Below are 12,877 nucleotides of genomic sequence, written 5' to 3' on the forward strand. Positions count from 1 at the left end.
GGAGGTCACATTGCGGTATCAGGTCCCATTCTTCAATGAGAGCCTGTTCGAGGCCTTGGAGAGTCTGTGGTGGAACAGGACGCCCACGAACACTTCTGTCAGGCCTATCCCACACATGCTCGATGGGATTAACATCGAGACTCCCTACTGGCCATCCCATCTCTTGAATGTCCAGTTCTTGCAAGACAGCTCTGGTGATGCGCACTACATGAGCCCTGGCATTGTCGTGTATGAGTACGAATTCAGGGCCAACACCGTATGCTGCAACCAACACATGCTGTACCAATATCTGCTCGATGTATCCCGCAGCGGTAAGATTACCACGAACGGCGACAAGATGCGTACGGCCATCAATACTGATGCCACCCCACACCATCACAGAACCTTGTCCGAATCGGTCGCCTTTCTGGACAACGTTTGGCATGTACTGCTCATCATGGCGTCTCCATGCACGTTGACGTCCATCACGTTGTGTCAGGGGAAATCTGGACTCGTCTGTGAACAACACAGGTCTCCATTGGCGAAGTTGCCAGTTGACGTGGGTGCGGGCAAACAGAAGGCGAGCTGAGCGATGTTGCTGTATTAAACGGGGCACTCAAGCACAACGTCTGTGTCGTAAGGACACTTCTCTTAACCTGTTCCTTACTGTCTGGTCAGACACCGTGACTCCTGTGACCCTCCTGAAGTCTTGTTGCAGTTCTCTGGCAGTTGCTGAACGACCCCGCAACGCACAGATGGTCAGATATCGGTCATCCTGTGGGGTTGTCATGCGTCCTCGACCTTGTCCAACCCTCCTTGTGAACTGGCCTGTCTCATTGTGGCGATTCCACAAGCGTTGAATAACTGACGGAGAGGCATTGAGATCCACAGCAACACGAGGAAAAGTCCATCCTTCCTGGATCAAAGTGACGGCCCTTGTGACTTGAAACTCGTTAAGATGTCTCATGGGATGTGCTGGTTTACGTACAACATGATCAAATGACCGCAGTAGTCTGTTACCTCACAACGACACACAGGCGCACCGCTATTCACTTTTGTTTTGAGGGGTCACCTGACATTTTAATGCATGGCTACGCCTAAAGATGGAGTATAACTTCGATTTGACATACCTTGAGTAGCTAAGGTGTCAAGGTATGCTGTACGACCATTGGAACCCATCTACCAAATTAACGTTCCAATACCAGACGTTACAAAACATGGTCCCCTAATTTTTTGAACCGTGTATAATTAGAATTCACAAGCATTTATATTTCTTTTATTGTCATAAAATACAGCAAACATAATTTGCTCCCTGTCTTGTGTTTGTCAGTGTGTAATAAACTATATGAAATGTCGAAGGTTTAAGTTTTGTAACAATTTTCGCGGAATTCAATAAAATGTGGTTGTCTGAGCAGTATGAGAAAGTTATGAGTTCAAAACATGAACACTTTCATGAACATTTAAGGTTTGGGCACAAGAAAACTGGTGAATTTTGATTTCCAGTGCGTTAAGACATATTGACTATTCAAGACAACAGACTGAAAACTTACGCGTACGAACTGAGGTCATCCCAATACATGATGCTGCGTTTAACGTCCGATGATACTGGCTGGGTACAATCCTGTAGACACATGAGAAGAGAGGATAGTTTAATATAGTATCTACCTGTTTACTAAATTACAAGGACACTACATAAATCCTTAAGAAGCACTCTGTACTGATGTGCATTACCTGCTTGCATACCATATCAACAGGACTAACAGTTGAGAATAATACAGTATGGACAAGATCAGCTGAAAAGTATTGTGTAGAGTACAAATGTAATTGTTCACACTGGTTAATATACCATACTTGAAAGTAACATTGCACGTAGTTCAATCACCTGGAGTTAATTTACACTGCAATAATGATAATAATAATAATAATAATAATAATAATAATAATAATAATAATAATAATAATAATACAAATTCGTCACGAGCCACAGTGTGTCGAATCCCATATCTAGGTGGAAAAAATTCACTGTCGCCAATCAAAGCGCAACCTGGCTCATTCGATAGTAAACAAACCAGATGTTGACCTTCAGTCTTTCTTTTCGCTTTCTGGTACGTAGGATGGATGGGACAGGTGCTGAAACATCTTCCTTGCAGTTATCAACTCAGTTGATAGGAGGTGTCGGAGAGAACGGAACGTTGTGTTTCTAGTAAGTTCAACGAGGTGTTGTATTCTGTGGTTCATGGAATAGTGAAAAGAGGTATGTGTTCTCATTTTAAGCATAATACAAGCGTTCTGCAGTAAACAAGTTATTTACAGTGCGTTGTAAAAGGAAGCAGTTGTAGAAAATTAGATTGTTTTTACGATTTGCTCGAAAAAAACTTTATGAGTGCCTCATAGTGCCACTTTACTTTAAACGTCATTCGATGGGAAATTTAATGTAGATTCAGGATCTGTAGCGGTTTGGTTGCGCACGAATGTGCATGATGGTTTATTTTCTTATTTTCAGTGACTATGTGGGCGTTACCGCGAGAAGAATATTTCAACGCGTGGCGGTCCTGTCGTAAAAAGGGGCATTTAGAAATCATATTTCAATATGTTATGGATAAATTAGAGCCTACAAATCTTACTGACACTCAATTTCTGGAGCTAAGAAACAAAATTAAATTGATATCCCGTAATATCAACAAAAATGGGAGAGTGCAGAAAGAAGAGAACAACGATTCCGAGAAAAAGTCGGTGATTAGGGAAATGTGACGGATTTCATCGTGTTAAGTGAACAAGACGACATTGATCCAGCGTATGATCCAAAAACAAGTTGTGTACCTAACAAAGCCGGCCGTCACCCTAAGGAATTTAAGGACTCTTCCATAAAGACGAAGAAGCAAAATGTTTGTGATATTACCGAATCGCGTAATTTGGAGGAAGTCGCGTTTGCTGCTGAAGATTCTTTTCGATCAAGCGGGAAAAGATGAAAGCTTAATAAAACGATATCGTGTATTACTAGGTGCTCTTTCTTCTGGCTCTGAAATAAATGTGAATAAATTCAAAGAATTTCGTGCGCAAACTGCGGCTTTGTATGTCAAACTATATCCATGGAATTATATGCCCGTAACTGTGCATACCATATTAGTACACATTACTCAAGTAATTAAACACTTCCTTGTGCCAATAAGAACTTTATCTGAAGAAGCTCAAGAAGCTAGAAATAAAGATTGTCGGAGGTTTCGTGAACTTCATACTCTAAAATGTAGCAGCTTAAGATGTTGTTGATTACATCAAATCCCTTAATAAACAAGTACCGAACAATGCCACGTAAAACTCATGGTAATCTACCTATGGAAGCTATTGAGTTACTTACTGACTCCCAAGATCCTTTCACATCAAATGAAGAAGACCAGTATAGCAACGACTACGATTCTCTGGACTCTACAGACGAATCAGGGGACGATTGAACATTGGACATGTTGTTATTATGAACAGGATGAGATTGATGAGACAATTACTTGCAAATACTGTAATATGATCATTTCACGTTTTTTATGAAATGTTTCTGAGTGTAATCTTAACCTTTTTTATATAGAAATATAATATATATATATAATATTGTTTTCGTGTGTAAGGTGTGTTTTACTAAAACTACGCATTTAAAATACGTTTTCAATCTGGAAGAATTTACATACAATGCCTTCGTCTATTCCCTCAAATAAGGTGTAACAAGAATACTGGACTGAAATTCTCATTGTTATTCATATTTTATCCAGTTTTAAATAGTATGTTTACCACTGTTATAAACTATAATATACACATCCAAATCGTGTTTTTACTCCCGTAAATGGACGATTATTTTGTTGCTTTCGGTCATTTTTTAAACCTCCCCTTACCCCTCACCCCTTATATAATAACTCCCGAACATCGTACACTTTAGACGATGCCAGATATGAATTCAGCGACCTCGAAAACGGTATAGTGCCAACTTTTAATAGGATCCCAGGAATATTAACGACGTTATTAATTTTTTCCACCTAGATCGGGGATTCGGCACACTGTGCGAGCCTGAGAAATTTACAAGTAAGGAATCAATGAACTCAGCATAATTTGCAGTATTTGATAATATAAGAAAATGAATTACTTAACGCGCGTATTCTTAATGATGTACTTCAGGCAGATGTGCGGTGATGGTAACCATCTGTCTCTTGTACTTATCTCAACGCAGATAGGGGAGCCCCCATGCCCCACCTCTTCGCCTGCTAAAATGTAAGATGATGCTTTAGATATTACCAGTAAACCAGTTATGCGATTCAAAATGAAAATTGATCAGTAAACAGAGGATGTCCAGATCTATAAAATGAATATCTATTCGATTCTGAGAGACAATTATTAGCGGAGCGATTTTTCCAATATGGGAGGAGCTTCCCTCTCCCTAGCCGGCGACCCGTGTCTTCCATATAACGCCAACCCGGACAAAACCTCAGTACTCAGTATATTCGGCACTGTGCTAGCCAGAGGTTTACTCCACGTCAGTCCGATACGCCGTCATAGCGCAGTTACAGCACCTTTGTGTGAAGTACAATTTCGTGTGTGGATGTGTAAAATACTCACCCCAGTATTCAATAAGGGAATGCAGACTAGTAGTACAGTATAGGTGAATATGTTCAAGAAGAACGGGTAACATTACTAAAAATCGTCATGACGTAGGGAGTTACTGGAACAAAGAGAACCAGTAGTTGTTCTATGATTAACGTATATGCAGTTGTAGCAGACAACCAGCCAAACAAATAAACGTTGTCAGACTAGTCAGGAAAGTGCACCATAAATGAACAGTGATGCTCACGTAGGAACAAATAAATCACTAAATATTTATCTCTACAATGAACGGGAATCGAGTAGTGTTCTTCAGGCACAGTAATCGCTACTTCGATTATCCATTTCTAGTCTATGAGTGGATCTATCAGTGTTATGTTATTCGAAGTCAATATAAACAGTGCTTCAAGTAACAGATTCCTAATTTGTTCGCATATAGTGAGTGCTCCTCGAACCCAGGATTTACCACTCTGAGAACGCGCCTGTGTGTCTGCGAAATTCCGGTTTCAAGACAACGGAGAACATCCAGCAGTTGGAGGTAGCAGATCAAGACATCATGGGGTTCAACATGGAACGAGATGAATCAAGGACTCTCTGCTAGCGAGATGGCAGTTATGGATAACTAAATCCATATTGGTACCACCAGATGACAGCAGGTTGCAGCTCAACATGAGAAGTACATTCCCATGATAATTTTAGCATGAAAATCAGTCGTGTCGCATTAAAATGTAAAACTTAACTTTGTAAATAGAATCTAGCAGCATGCATTTTGATTTTTCTCATAACGTGTAGGTGACGCAATATGCGTGTTTCAATGGGGGTAAAGTTTTCTTTATTAGTTTCATTTTCTTGTCTTCTGTTATTCTGTGGATTTGCATGAACTAGTGTATAAGGTCTCATAGGTGTAGTTTATATATTTGAGTTACGCATTCGTAAGGGTGGACTTTGATAATTCAGCGGACTTCATAATCGATTCCAATTTCCGTGAGCTGATGGGATCTTCTCAAGTTTTCGAATATAGATTTGTTCAGGTGCTTCACAACTTTAATGCATGAATACAGTTACTCTCCCTTTTAGTCTAAGGATGACCGAGTTCGATAGCTGCAGTCGCTTAAGTGCGGCCAGTATCCAGTAATCGGGAGATAGTGGGTTCAAACCCCACTGTCGGCAGCCCTGAAGATGGTTTCTGTGGTTTCCCATTTTCACACCAGGCAAATGCTGGGGCTGTGCATTAATTAAGGCCACGGCCGCTTCCTTCCCATTCCTAGGCATTTCCTATCCCATTGTCGCCGTAAGACATATCTGTGTCGGTGCGACGTAAAGCAAATAGCAATAGTCTAAGGATGCTGTCAACTGGAGAAAGGAAAGATGACTCGAGGTGCGAACCAATGACCTTAGATAGATACGCGAGTGAGTGATATGTTGTGTTCAATACCAGTCGTTAGAGTCGTCTCAATGTGTGAATAACGTGGACAATAGGGACACGTGTGTGAAATGGAGGGTAAAGCCATATGATATGTGAAAATGTGCTAGGAGACAGATTTGATGGTAATAATAATAATGAGCTAAACCATTATTGAAATTGGCTGAGGCAAAGAGATAACATGTTATTTGAACAGTGGCCATAAATGGTCATATGCCTGGAGAATACGATAAAATTGAATTAAGATATACGTGTTTGTATCTGGATGAAATTGTGTCTACTCAGCTGGGTGGGAAGCCCATGCTTGCTTCAAAGTGATAGATTGATGATCTCAGAAGGGATGACAAGAGGGGTGAGTGCAGGACCCTTGCTGCTTGTCCCGTTAAATGTCTGTCGACCGCTCGCACAAACTACATAAGATGTTCTTCTCACTTCACACTGTACTGAATATTTATTTGTCAATAATTTGTTACCATTAATGCTGTGTGTTTTCATTGGTCCGATAGGTAATGTACTCCTCCAATTTATATATTTAAATAACACCGTAGTAGGGATTTTCAGATAGCACCTCGAAGTCAAGATAGCGTAGTTCCATACACGATTGGTATCGACGTCCTTGGATCGACACAGATTTTTGGAGTGTATGCATTATATATTGTATTTATGTATTTATAGGGATAATGCTTCATTGTAATATGTACTTATATTTTATGTATTGTATCAGTGTACATTGATTTCTGGAGAGTTACAGGCTAACCAATGTCGTGTGTCCACTTTGCAAATATTAGAATAAGTATTTACCTATGAGAAATGCGTATATTCTATAGCGTAATGGTGAATAATGTGATAATGTAGACTTTATTAGCGTCAAGCGACGACATGATTTTCATTACTAGGTTATGCGGGAGTGCAATTTGATAAACGACCAAACACAACGACAATAATACAAAATAATATTGCTTCCTCATGAGAATGCCATCTTTTTAATATAATTTGTGTTGTTATGTGATAATATAGTGGATATCCACAGGTATAAGTGTTAAGGTAAAGGGACAGATCTCTATTAATAATGGAAGTGTATTCGTGTAGTGTTAATGAGTTGATTCGGGAATGCCAGAATGGGATTCAGGAGTGATCAACGAACTGATGAAGGACATTTAACGGCATTACACATATGATAAAGTTCAGTGTTTAAAAATTGCCACGCAGGCAATTATATGGCATTTCTCATGTGTGTAAATATTTCATATGACTCTCTCAGTAATTAAAATTGTGCTTTTGAATTGTGAACAACCCATTGCTGTCATTTAGTAGATTATCGTATTCCTCTTATTATAATGCCTTACTTTCAATATATTTAGAATAAGTGCCCACTTAATTTAACGAACATAACCATTGACCCGTATGCTCTTGAGCGTAGCCTTTGTGCTAGTTGAAAGTAGGGAGGATAGGACTTAGATGCCCGGGTTTGCTTTACGAACTTCTTCGTCCATAAGTTTCCCATCCGATAAGATATTTGTGAAGTTAAATTTTATATTCAGCACTCTGTAGGGCCTGGGGCAGGTACAATATACATAATAGAAAACAGGAGCTTAAGTCTAGATCTTCGTAAGCTTTGACTCCCGGCTGGACACAAATTGCCATGGTACAATTTACTTACATTGATGTTAATGGAAACTTCTGTCAGCCATCTGGATTTCACGCACTGCGCTGTTGTGTCTGCACTTCTCCTACTGTCTTCATCATCATCATCAGTCTTCTTCTCTGTACTGGAAAAATCTTCTTTTATAACACTCTGCAAAGGAAAAAATTACACAGTTTAAGTGCGTGACAGATTACATCATACAATAACTTTTATCTGAAGGAGTCAGGCGTATTTTATTTTAACCTATTTTGCAGACAATGAAGGGTTGGGAGCGTTTCGTAAAAGTTTTTACTGTGATCTTACTCGAAGTCTTCAGATTTATCTTCTTGTTATAGCCTGTTTCATCTGCCGTATGTACCCACGTGTGATCTCTAGCTCGTTAACTACTGGCGCCACCCAGTTATTTCCTCCGTGCCCTTGCAGTATATCGTTTATGAATAATAGAAATAGTATCGGGGATAACTTACCTATTTTAGTCCCATCTTACAATCAATCGGACTATTTATTATATTTTCCTCCAGCTTAATGCAACAATAAACATTCATATAACATTTCTTGACACCCGCAACCTTCCTAAGTTGTCTATTTAACTGCTCTTCTACTCACTGACTCGAACGATTTTTCAAAATCTATGGCAGTGAAGTATACTTTACCTCTTTCCCTGCTCAGGTATTTTTCTAGGATCATATCCAATGTCATTATATTATCTCTTGTCCTTCTACCCTTCCTGAAACATCCTTGAAAAATTGACAATACCGAATTCTCTTCTGCCCATTCTCTCAGTCTCTTTGATAGAACCCCTGTGTAAACCTCTCTTAGTGAGTGCAGTGAAGTTATCCCTCTACAATCACTCGGGAGATTTTTATTACCTATTTCCTTGTAGATTGTGCATATAATCCCTGCCTCTATTGCGCTCTATTTTACTTATACTCGGCCATAACACCTTATCTCGTCCCACCGCTCGATCTGCGACCTGCCTTCCATCTTGCATTGTCACCACGTCTTCTTCCTGCTTGAGCTTATCTTCCATTACTTGAAATTTGGTCGCTGACCAAGCTCGTACCCATCTGCCATTCGATAAAATTAGCTGTTGGCCCCTTATGTGCGCCCTCAGCCCTTGATGTCTGGTTCTCACTAAAAGGTCTCTTTAAAATTTTCATTTTCTCACTCCCTTCTCTTCCCATGTCTCGTTTCACCCGGATTTTTTCGCCTTGTAAATTACCTGGGTTTTTAGTACAGTTTCCGCCAGCGAAGTAGATAACAATTTCACTTTAATTGGTCTGTGTCCTCTCACTTTACCTACTCTTTCCGCGTCATCTATGTCAACTTCACTGAATTTTTTAATTTTATTCTGGATAACGTCCACCACTTTGTATATAATATCCACTTTGTCTTCTCTCCCTTCTTCTTGCACACCGTATATAAATATGCATTTCTTCATACGTTCCCGGTTACTGGTTTCTGCTTCTTTCTTCAGTTTCAACACCTCCTCTTCCAGATTTTTAACTTTCTCTCTTAGCATCACAATTTCTTTCTCATTAATTCCTTTCTTGTAAATCGATTCTTCGGTTTTTTCTTGTATCCAATTTTTTATATTTCCGAACTCCTTGGTTTGGTCTCGAATCATCTCTTTGATCTGTTCAAAAGTGCAGGCTTGTTTAACTACCTCCGTCACCACCTCCTTGGTCACGTCTACGTTATCCCAGCAGATGCTGCCACTAGCATTCGGGACGGGTTATAGTTTCACGCCCCCGATAACCAGTAGCACAGTTATTACGGCTCCCATAAAAACCGCCTTTCCCATCTTTCCCAGATCTTCCTTGTACTTCGTTTAGTTGTGTTCTTCCTCGTTCTCCACTGCCATCTCCCAATCGCCGCCCGATATTGCTCAACTCCCACCATACTCCTCGGCACTCGCTACTCAGCACGTCAGGACCTGTTGCTTACTTCGGTTAGACTGGGTACATATACGTTTTTCAACATATATCTGATCGTCCTGAATGGCTTACTATACCACAGAAGGGAATTTAGATGAAGTGAACTTTTTGTGATCAACGCAGTTTATTCTTAATTCGCTGCTCATTGCTCGAGTTAAAAAGTTAAAAGGCATGCTTTGTGCAAGCCTTTCAAAGATTTCAACGACATTGCACTTTCCCCACTTCGAAATAGAATAGATCCTTCGTCATGTTAAAGATAAGAACAATTACATTTCCTTCAAGAGATCAGAATATAGAGTAAGTTGAATTTGAAGTTTAATATCTTTCAGATGAACAATGAAAATGGTGCTGCGTGTTGTGGTTGAATATATTCTGACATATGGCTCGGAGTGTTGGACAGTGCCCTGTGGGTGGGGACGGTAGAATAACACCCACGGTATCCCTTGCCTGTCGTAAGAGGAGAATAAAAGGGGCCCCAGGGGCTCTGAGCTTTGGAGCGTGGGTTAGCGGCTGGTCCTGGTGTTGCTTCCACTTATTTGTGCCAGGCTCCTCCTCCTATCCGACCTCCCTTGGCCAACTCTTGTTATTTTCGACCCCGGCGGTATTACAGCGCTCGAGGCCTAGGGAGACTTTCATTTTTACGCCCTTCGTGGCCCTTACCTTTCTTTGGCAGATACCTTCTTTTTTCGAAGTGTCAGATCCCTTCCACTTTTCTCTCTGATTAGCTTTATATAGAGGATGGTTGCCAAATTGTACTTCCTCTAAAAACAATAATCACCACCACCACAACCACCACCACCACCACCGTGTTGGATACTGAAGAGAGACAAAGGGCTTTGCGGTTGTGGAAATGGTTGTGTTATGGAAGAGCATGAGCGCTAACCGCTTTGAACAGTAATGAATGCGAAATAACCGGTTACGGATAGGATTGATGCTCGAGCACCGAGATGTTATGAACATGCCCGACGGATGAAAGGACATCAGTGGCCACAGTGTTTGCTCAAATGGACTCCACCAGGGAGATGATGTCGAGGGAGACCAAGGGCAACCTGGAGAGGAACAAAAGCTGAAGTCGTGGAGAAGAGATGTCTGTCCGAAGAAGACTGGCAGGATAGGAATACGCAGTGACGTGCGGTCATCACATTCGTTACTCCAGCTGCAAACAAATTAAACAACCGGAACACCACCATATTACCATTTCCAAGTTGGTATTCACGGCACGATCACAACAGAAGCCACAGCAGATTTTAAACAATGTATTTACAGTTTCACCTGGTGACGCTTCATAATAGTACTGTCATGGCATTCAAGGAAAGCTACCCTTACTTACGTTTTGTTCTTTAACTTTAGACAACAAACCTAAACTGACTGAGCAACAGTTTTGCAGTTTCACTCGCTTATGCGTGTAGATAGGCCTACAAGGACGGTAGACGTGGGAAAATATTCCTCATGAATAACATTTTCTTGAATAATGCCATAGAACTAGCGAAAACTTCACCTATAATCCACGAAGGACATTACAAAAATTCACAATCTCTAGTACCAATTCAGGCAATCCCACGTACACACAGCAACAGAATACAGAATTCTTGTACTTCGCGCTTCGATCTTTGTTCATGCTCGGCAACCTAAATATTTTTCTGCGTGTACTGGAAAACATCCTCTACATTGTCATGAGCAATTTTATTATAAATGAATGACACAGCTAAGATCTATTTTTCTCATTATGCTGTGACAGACAGACAGACAGACAGACAGACAGACAGACAGACAGACAGACAGACAGACAGACAGACAGACAGACAGACATTACAATGAACCCACCATAAATATAAATAAATCATAATTTCGTGTAGCTATTTCTAGCCGAGTGCAGCCCTTGTAAAGCAGACCCTCCGATGAGGGTGGGCGGTATCTGCCACGTGTAGGTAACTGCATACTATTGTGGTGGAAGATAATGTTAACCCACGTAAGAAACTTTTCCTGTCGGTATAAAATCCAAGTATTAGGTTAAAACTTAAAATGTACAGACAGAAAAAACGATTATATACATACACTTTTGTTAGGATTAAGGCGTCATGGAAAACCTACCATATCTTACCAATATTTGTTTCCAAATTGAAATATTTCAGAAAAAGCATGGATCATATTATTCATATTAGTGATGGTAGTGATACTTCTGATAACTCTGGTAAGCTAGAATCTGCGCTGACATTTCCCGTCCATAGTCACTAGCAGCACTCTACACTTTGAACTACTGTATTAGCGCTCCGTGGCTTGATGATTCGAGGCACCTATGTCACATATGGCAGAAATTATGAGTTTCAGCCAATAATAATAATAATAATAATAATAATAATAATAATAATAATAATAATAATAATAATAATAATAATAATCCACAGCCTGTTTCCAGTCATTCGAACGGGTCAGGAATGGAATGAATGAAGCCCCATCTAGCGGCGAAGACAGGAAATGTGCCGGCTGCCGAAGCCTGTCGCACTCCTCTGGGGCAATGATTAATGAATGGCAGATGAAATGAAATGATATTGGAGAGTGTTGCTGGAATGAAAGATGACAGGGAAAACCGGAGTACGCGGAGAAAGACCTGTCCTGCCTCCGCTTTGTCCAGCACGAATCTCACAGAGTAAACGGGATTTGAACCACGGTATCCAGCGGCGAAAGGCCGACTCGCTGCCGTCTGAGCCATGGAGGCTCAATAATAATAATAATAATAATAATAATAATAATAATAATAATAATAATAATAATAATAATAATAATAATAATCGTACTGCCATGTTCAGGTATTTTAATTTCACACAATTTGCCTGCCTGTTTGTCAATTTCGACGTTCCGTTTTACTCTAGGCCTGCTAGATGGCAGATTAAATCAAATCTTTCTTGGACGTCTATGGCTGAGTTTTAATTTATGTTTAGGCCTATATATTTTGTGCACCACCTTTCTTTTTGATTTCTTCGTCTATTTCTTGCAAATCGCACACTACTTCCATTCTCAATTTTATTTTTCAGTCTTACACCCTTAGAACCTTAAGGTACTACTACTACTACTACTTTGATCCCATCAGCTACCAAAGGTTGGCAAACATTTTGGGATTTTCATTTTATAAGTTTTGCAGCTTTGATGAATGAGCATATATTTTTGACGGAACCAGTCGGACAGATTACCATTCCCGTATCTGACTAATTGCAAAAGCTTGCATTTTTTCCCTTATTATATGGAAGATGTGCTAGTTTGCGTGATCATGGGCATTTCTTGATTGTGGAAGATGGGTAGTTTACAAGAAATAAACGA

The 12,877-nt window shown here is 40.2% G+C and overlaps 1 protein-coding gene across 2 annotated transcripts in view; it reads right to left on the bottom strand.

Moving 5' to 3' along the window:
* Nucleotides 1-12,877, bottom strand: part of LOC136867255 (uncharacterized) — a 377,978-nt gene that overhangs the window by 13,745 nt on the left and 351,356 nt on the right. For both annotated transcript variants that reach the window (XM_067144399.2, XM_068225005.1), the window contains exons 15-16: nucleotides 7,641-7,775; nucleotides 1,530-1,600 (exon numbers count right to left, since the gene is read on the bottom strand). In XM_067144399.2, the coding sequence (XP_067000500.2) occupies nucleotides 1,530-1,600; nucleotides 7,641-7,775 (206 nt within the window). The remainder of the gene's footprint in view (nucleotides 1-1,529; nucleotides 1,601-7,640; nucleotides 7,776-12,877) is intronic.

Source organism: Anabrus simplex, chromosome 1 (genome assembly GCF_040414725.1).
Source record: "Anabrus simplex isolate iqAnaSimp1 chromosome 1, ASM4041472v1, whole genome shotgun sequence".
Lineage (NCBI taxonomy): Eukaryota > Metazoa > Arthropoda > Insecta > Orthoptera > Tettigoniidae > Anabrus > Anabrus simplex.